This window comes from Ovis aries, chromosome 1, assembly GCF_016772045.2.
Source record: "Ovis aries strain OAR_USU_Benz2616 breed Rambouillet chromosome 1, ARS-UI_Ramb_v3.0, whole genome shotgun sequence".
NCBI lineage: Eukaryota > Metazoa > Chordata > Mammalia > Artiodactyla > Bovidae > Ovis > Ovis aries.
This window is the reverse complement of record NC_056054.1, coordinates 248,740,281-248,747,708: the sequence shown is the minus strand read 5'-3', so window position 1 is coordinate 248,747,708 and position 7,428 is coordinate 248,740,281. Positions and strand designations below refer to the sequence as shown.

The 7,428-nt window shown below is 41.6% G+C and overlaps 1 protein-coding gene across 1 annotated transcript; it reads left to right on the top strand.

Annotated features, from left to right (window-relative positions):
* The first annotated feature begins 1,994 nt into the window (after positions 1 to 1,994).
* LOC101107920 (small ribosomal subunit protein eS19-like) lies at positions 1,995 to 2,467 on the top strand. The gene has a single exon (XM_027963948.2). The coding sequence runs from the start codon at positions 2,030 to 2,032 to the stop codon at positions 2,465 to 2,467; it is 438 nt and encodes a 145-aa protein (XP_027819749.1). The 5' UTR covers positions 1,995 to 2,029.
* The last annotated feature ends 4,961 nt before the right edge of the window (positions 2,468 to 7,428 follow it).

Below are 7,428 nucleotides of genomic sequence, written 5' to 3'. Positions count from 1 at the left end.
CCTCACACCTCCTCCCCAATCTAAGAAGGTAGCACCATAATCCTAGCCTTCACTGGAGAAAGGAGAATTTGTCCCAAAATTTGAGACTAACAAATTCTTGAAACTATTGTTTAAATTTTTTTTAAAACAGGATGAATAAGCTTTGACTTCCAGAAAAAGTAGGACCTGCAAATATTGCAAAGTGTTAAAACAAGACCAAGACTGTTTACAGAACCACAAAGTGGCAAGGGACATTGCATAACGTAGATTTGCCTGTTACTCCAAGTGTGGCCCACAGACTGGCAGCATTGGCTGATTAGACAAGCAGAATTTCTGCCTTTAGCCTGAACCAGAATCTGCGTTTAACATGATCCTCAGGTGGTTCATAAGCACATTAAGGTTTGAGAATCACAGGTACAGCTGGATGAAATACATTTGATATTCATACTCCAATGAATTGAGATTTTTTAATCAGTTGGTTACATTAGATAAGATCTGTTTATATTGCTTGCGACCAAAACCTTAAATGAACTGAGAAATCCTCACTATGTACAGAGGTTCTCCCAGGATCAAAGTGATAACGGGGAAGAATTGGTCTTAGGGAATATTGAACTTGTCTTTGTGGCTTCCTGATGCCCAGTGCTTCCATCCAATCTCTCCCTAGCACAGAGCCCATCCTGCACCACACCCACCCAGAGTCAGCATGTGGTCACAAGGACCAGTTCTGCATACTCTGGGTACCAAGGTCTAAATCAACATAGCAGCCCTGCTCTTCACCTTCCTGAAAGCCTGCTCTCCCTAACACTGACCTTTGTAAAAAATAAAACTACAGGCCAATATCATTGATGAACATAGATGCAAAAATCCTTAACAAAATTCTAGCTATAAGAATCCAACAACACATTAAAAAGATCATACACCATGACCAGGTGGGCTTTATCCAAGGGATGCAAGGATTCCTCAATATCCACAAATCAATCAATGTAATATACCACATTAACAAATTAAAAAATAAAAAACATATGATTATCTCAATAGATGCAGAGAAAGTCTTTGACAAAGTTCAACATCCATTCATGATAAAAACTCTCCAGAAAGCAGGAATATAAGGAACATACCTCAACATAATAAAAGCTATATGTGACAAACCCACAGCAAATATTATCCTCAATGGTGAAAAAAATTGAAAGCATTTCCCCTAAAGTCAGGAACAAGACAAGGGTGCCCACTTTCACCACTACTATTCAACATAGTTTTGGAAGTTTTGGCCACAGCAATCAGAGCAGAAAAAAAGATAAAAGGAATCCAGACTGGTAAAAAAGAAGTAAAACTCACTGTTTGCAGATGACATGATCCTCTACATAGAAAACCCTATAGAATCTAATCAATGAATATAGTAACATTGCGGGATATAAAATCAACACACAGAAATCCCTTGCATTCATATACACTAACAATGAGAAAACAGAAAGAGAAATTAAGGAAACAATTCCATTCACCATTGCAACGAAAAGAATAAAATACTCAGGAACATATCTATCTAAAGAAACAAAAGACCTATATATAGAAAACTATAAAACACTGGTGAAAGAAATCAAAGAGGACACTAATAGATGGAGAAATAGACCATGTTCATGGATTGGAAGAATCAATATAGTAAAAATGAGTATACTACCCAAAGCAATCTACAGATCCAATGCAATCCCTATCAAGCTACCAACAGTAATTTTCACAGACCTAGAACAAATAATTTCACAGTTTGTATGGAAATACAAAAAACCTCGAATAGCCAAAGCAATCTTGAGAAAGAAGAACGGAACTGGAGGAATCAACCTGACTGACTTCAGGCTCTACTACAAAGCCACAATCATCAAGACAGTATGGTACTGGCACAAAGACAGAAATATAGACCAATGGAACAAAATAGAAAGTCCATAGATAAATCCACACACCTGTGGACACCTTACCATTGACAAAGGAGGCAAGAATATACAATGGATTAAAGGCAATCTCTTGCCTTTCCCCTTGCTGGCAGCACGGAGGCCGCACGATGCCTGGAGTTACTGTAAAAGACGTGAACCAGCAGGAGTTCGTCAGAGCTCTGGCAGCCTTCCTCAAAAAGTCCGGGAAGCTGAAAGTCCCTGAATGGGTGGACACCGTTAAGCTGGCCAAGCATAAAGAACTTGCTCGCTACGATGAGAACTGGTTCTACACACGAGCTGCTTCCACAGCACGGCACCTGTACCTCTGGGGTGGCACTGGGGTTGGCTCCATGACCAAAATCTACGAGGGTCGTCAAAGGAACGGCGTCATGCCCAGCCACTTCAGCAGAGGCTCCAAGAGCGTGGCCCGGCGGGTCCTCCAAGCACTGGAGGGGCTGAAGATGGTGGAAAAGGACCAAGATGGGGGCTGCAAACTGACGCCTCAGGGTCAGAGAGATCTGGACAGAATCGCTGGATGCTGGGTTAATAAATTGCCTCGTTCGTAAAAATAAATAAATAAATAAATAATAAAGGCAATCTCTTTAACAAGTGGTGCTGGGAAAACTGGTCAACCACTTGCAAAAGAATGAAACTAGGACACTTTCTAACACCATACACTAAAATAAACTCAAAATGGATTAAAGATCTAAATGTAAGACCAGAAACTATGAAACTCCTAGAGGAGAACATAGGCAAAACACTCTGACATACATCACAGCAGGATCCTCTATGACCCACCTCCCAGAATATTGGAAATAAAAAAATAAACAAATGGGACCTAATCAAAATTAAAAGCTTCTGCACAACAAAGGAAACTATAAGCAAGGTGAAAAACACAGCCTTCAGAATGGGAGAAAATGATAACAAATGAAGCAACTGACAAACAACTAATCTCAAAAATATACAAGCAACTCCTGCAGCTCAATTCCAGAAAAATAAACGACCCAATCAAAAAATGGGCCTAAGAGTTAAATAGACATTTCTCCAAAGAAGACATACAGATGGCTAACAAACACATGAAAAGATGCTCAGCATCACTCATTATCAGAACTGCAAATCAAAACCACAATGAGGTACCATTTCATGCCAGTCAGAATGGCTGTGATCCAAACGTCTACAAGCAATAAATGCTGGAGAGGGTGTGGAGAAAAGGAACCCTCTTACACTGTTGGTGGGAATGCAAACTAGTACAGCCACTATGGGGAACAATGTGGAGATTCCTTAAAAACCTGGAAATAGAACTGCCTTATGACCCAGCTATCCCACTGCTGGGCATACACACCGAGGAAAACAGAATTGAAAGAGACACATGTACCCCAGTGTTCATCGCAGCACTGTTTATAATAGCCAGGACATGGAAGCAACCTAGATGTCCATCAGCAGATGAATGGATAGAAAGCTGTGGTACATATACACGATGGAGTATTACTCAGCCATTAAAAAGAATACACTTGAATCTGTTCTAATGAGGTGGATGAAACTGGAGCCTATTCTACAGAGTGAAGTAAGCCAGAAAGAAAAACACCAATACAGTATACTAACGCATATATATGGAATTTAGAAAGATGGTAACGATAACCCTGTATGCGAGATAGCAATAGAGACATAGATGCATAGAACAGTCTTTTGGACTCTGTGGGAGAGAGGGACAGGGTGGGATGATTTGGGAGAATAGCATTGAAACATGTATAATATCATATAAGAAACGAATCGCCAGTCCAGGTTTGATGCAGGATACAGGATGCTTCGGGCTGGTGCACTGGGATGACCCAGAGGGATGGTACAGGGAGGGAGGTGGGAGGGGGGGTTCAGGATGGGGAACACGTTTATACCCATGGTGGATTCATGTCAATGTATGGCAAAACCAATACAATATTGTAAAGTAATTAGCCTCCAATTAAAATAAAGAAATTTAAATTAAAAAATAAAATAAAGTATCAGAATTAAAGCACAGGGACTTCTCTGGTGGTCCACTGGCTAAGACTCTGAGTTCCCTATACAGGGGGCCTGGGTTCAATCCCTGGTGAGGGAACTAGATCCCACATGTCATAACTAAGATTTAGCATGCTGAGGCTAAAGATCCTGATTACCACAACTAAGACCTGGTGCTGCAGCAGCTGCTGCTGCTGCTGCTAAGTTGCTTCAGTCGTGTCCGACTCTGTGCAACCCCGCAGACAGCAGCCCACCAGGCTCCCCCATCCCTGGGATTCTCCAGGCAAGAACACTGGAGTGGGTTGCCATTTCCTTCTCCAATGCATGAAAGGGAAAAGTGAAAGTGAAGTCACTCAGTCGTGTCCGACTCTTAGCGACCCCATGGACTGCAGCCCACCGGGCTCCTCCATCCATGGGATTTTCCAGGCAAGAGTGCTGGAGTGGGGTGCCATTGCCTTCTCCGAAGACCTGGTACAGTCAAACAAATAAACTATTTAATTTTTTTAAATACACCACTCAATCAAGTTTTTTAAAAAGAATTAGAGCACAAAAGTGGATTTCTCAGCTCAGATTTTTCTCCCCTCCAGAATCATAGCACTCTGTGGAGCACTGCCAAGGGTGTCTTATATATGCATGTAAACAGTCTCTTCCATTACCCTTTAGAGTTCCCCATGTTGCTCCTGTCTCCTCTGGGTCCCTGCCATGCTCCCTACAGATTCATGGCACAGCAGTCCTGTATGCTCAGTGGAGCTGTACTGGAGGTTTTGACTGAAGGTACCTTCGCCCTGTAACCTGGGCACAAACCTGCATAGGAAGAGAATAGAGGACAATCCCAATTATAGATCCGTAGGTTTTTCCAGTCACTCTCACTTGAAACTTCTCAAAAGATGTATTGTTTTCTGTGTGTGTGTGTGTGTGTGTGTGTGTGTGTGCGTGCACACGCACATGCGTGCATGCTCAGTTGTTTCCAACTCTGCGACCCCATGAACTATAGTTCACCAGGCTCCTCCATCCATGGGATTTTCCAGGCAAGAATACTGGAGTGGGTTGCCATTTCTACTTCCGTGGATGGTCCCGACCCAGGGATCGAAACTGCGCCTCTTGTGTCTCTTGCATTGGCAGGCAAATACTTGACAATTAGCACCACCTGATATATAGTTAATGTTCATCTTTCCACTGGATGGTAGTCTCTGTGAGAGTGATCTAGAAAAGACAGCAGCAGCGAGTGGTGGCTTGAAGTGAGATCTCAGTTTCCTGCTCAGAACTTGAATCTGGATACCCTGGATAAAAACCAGGAATCCTAGCCATGAGACCAGTAAGGGCTAGAGGCTAGAACAAAATTTTCCCTGACTCTTGCCCCCACAGAAAAATGCATTTCTCAAGGAGGTAAAAACTGTAAATGTAGGTTAAAACGTTTATTATTAGAGACACAGAACAATAACAAGTGGGATAGCACACAGAGAAACTGTTTCATTAAGACAAATCAAGGCAGAGATGCATACTGGGACAGAAAGGGTGTGGGTGTCCTCCCTAACAAGGAAGAACACGGTAAAGAGGCAGTTAAATCTTTCATACAGGGCAGTTCTTCTGGGTCTTTGCTTACCTTTGACCAATTGTCTGACTTCTTTACCATACCTAACCTGCCCTAGGACCCTCCCCAACATGCATGCATAACTTTTCCCAAGATGGATTCCAGCCCAGATGCCTATGGGGCAACCTTGGGGTGATGCCCTTCTTTTTGACCCCCAAGGAGCCTTTCTGCACATGTGCAATGTCTCCCTTGCCCCAAGGGTGGGAAATACATGACCTCTTGATCTTTTACTAAAGCAGGGTTTAGCCCCTCTCTGCTCCTGCCATGACTGTTATCTTGAAGAGCTGTCAGGAGACAAAGCTTGGCTATTGACCTTGTTTTCATTGTTACTTCTATTTTGAAGTGCAAACCAGAGGCTAGTCGTAAATATCTAGACTGGAGCCCATCTATCTCCTGCCTCAGGGGTAGATCTAGCTCTCCTTGGCCCACCATTGTTAGTCAGCACCAACCATATTGTAGGTGTTCAACCAGTGCTCCCTGAGTGAATACATACCTGAATTTGTTAAATAAGTAATAACTTCCCACTTTAGGAAAATTTCAACCACTCTGAGCCTCAGTAGCTTATCTGTATAATGGAGATTAGTTGTCAAGAAGTTAACCTCTGTCCATGAAAAGTGCCTAGCATAGCACTTTGCACCAAGCAGACGTTCAAAAATATTTGTTTCCTTCATATGTGATGTGGGTAAAGTGGCATACAGGCTGATTAAATGCTGAGTGAGACATAAATAAGCACTTTTCTCTTAGTTGGTACAGCAGAACGGCTTCTCCTCTCTGATTCCTTTGCCATCACTCTTTTCCAAGATAACTTTAGCTCTGCCTCTTCTGAGTTATCCTAGCACTTTATGTTACCTTGCCTCTGTTAGAACACTAACTATACTCACTATACCCAGTTCTATATAACTGTGACCTTCTTGAGGGCAGGGCCTTGTTCTTCATACCTCTCCAGGCTCCATAGTTCAGTAATTATCTGAATGAATGAATGGTCTCAGGCCTCTTCTCTGTTCCCCAGCTTTTTATGTTGAGAAATATGCTTACTTTTTTTTGTTATTTTGTTATTTTTTTATTTTTTATTTTTTATTTTACTTTACAATACTGTATTGGTTTTGCCATACATTGACATGAATCCACCATGGGTGTACATATGCTTACTTATTTTGAACATGGGTTTTGAAATCTGACAATCCAGAACTTGAACCCAGTGGGGTCAACTAATCACTATTTAGATGACTTTAGGCAATTTCTTATCTGCTCCACACCTCCACTCCCTTGTATGTAATGTGAGGTTAATAATATCTAACTTTCAGAGAGGTTTGTGAAATTCAGTTAGATAATATATGATAAGTGGTTAAAAATATTGGTCATTTATTAAATGCTTCATCAGTTGGAACTTACTTTTACTTGGCATACTAATGTATACTTAGCTGTGAATGGTAAATGAGTTCTCAATTTGCTTTCATTCCTAGGGTATCTATAAAGCTCACCTTGGGTCTCATAAATTAAATACATTTGCCTTAGTCTTTACAAATAAATCAGAAGTACTGAAATTATAGGTACTTAGAGTATTTTGGAACTCAGTGACCTTGGAGAAACATCACCCATGAATGTCATCAACGTTTCTTGAGGCTGCCAATAGCATTAATATACCCACCAACAAATATTTCCAGAGTCCCTGCCACACCAGTATAGGTGGAGCTGAGAGGAGGGGACAGACGGACACCAAGCTGAGGGCAGAATGATTTGCACCTTCAAGAAGGCTTAAGGGAAAATAAAAGACCAATACAGATAGTCATTTCACAATTCAGAAATACTCTGCACTCCCTGCTCTGAGCTCCCATAGTGCCAGGACATATACCAAATACATCGTAAGTTTTTGAATGATGTTCACATTATATTCATCAACATTTATCTAGTACTTACCATGCACCAAGCACTGTTTGGAGCACT

Excerpts from the sequence above, each read along its gene's own strand:
- LOC101107920 (XM_027963948.2), top strand. The coding sequence starts at position 2,030 with ATGCCTGGAGTTACTGTAAAAGACGTGAACCAGCAGGAGTTCGTCAGA.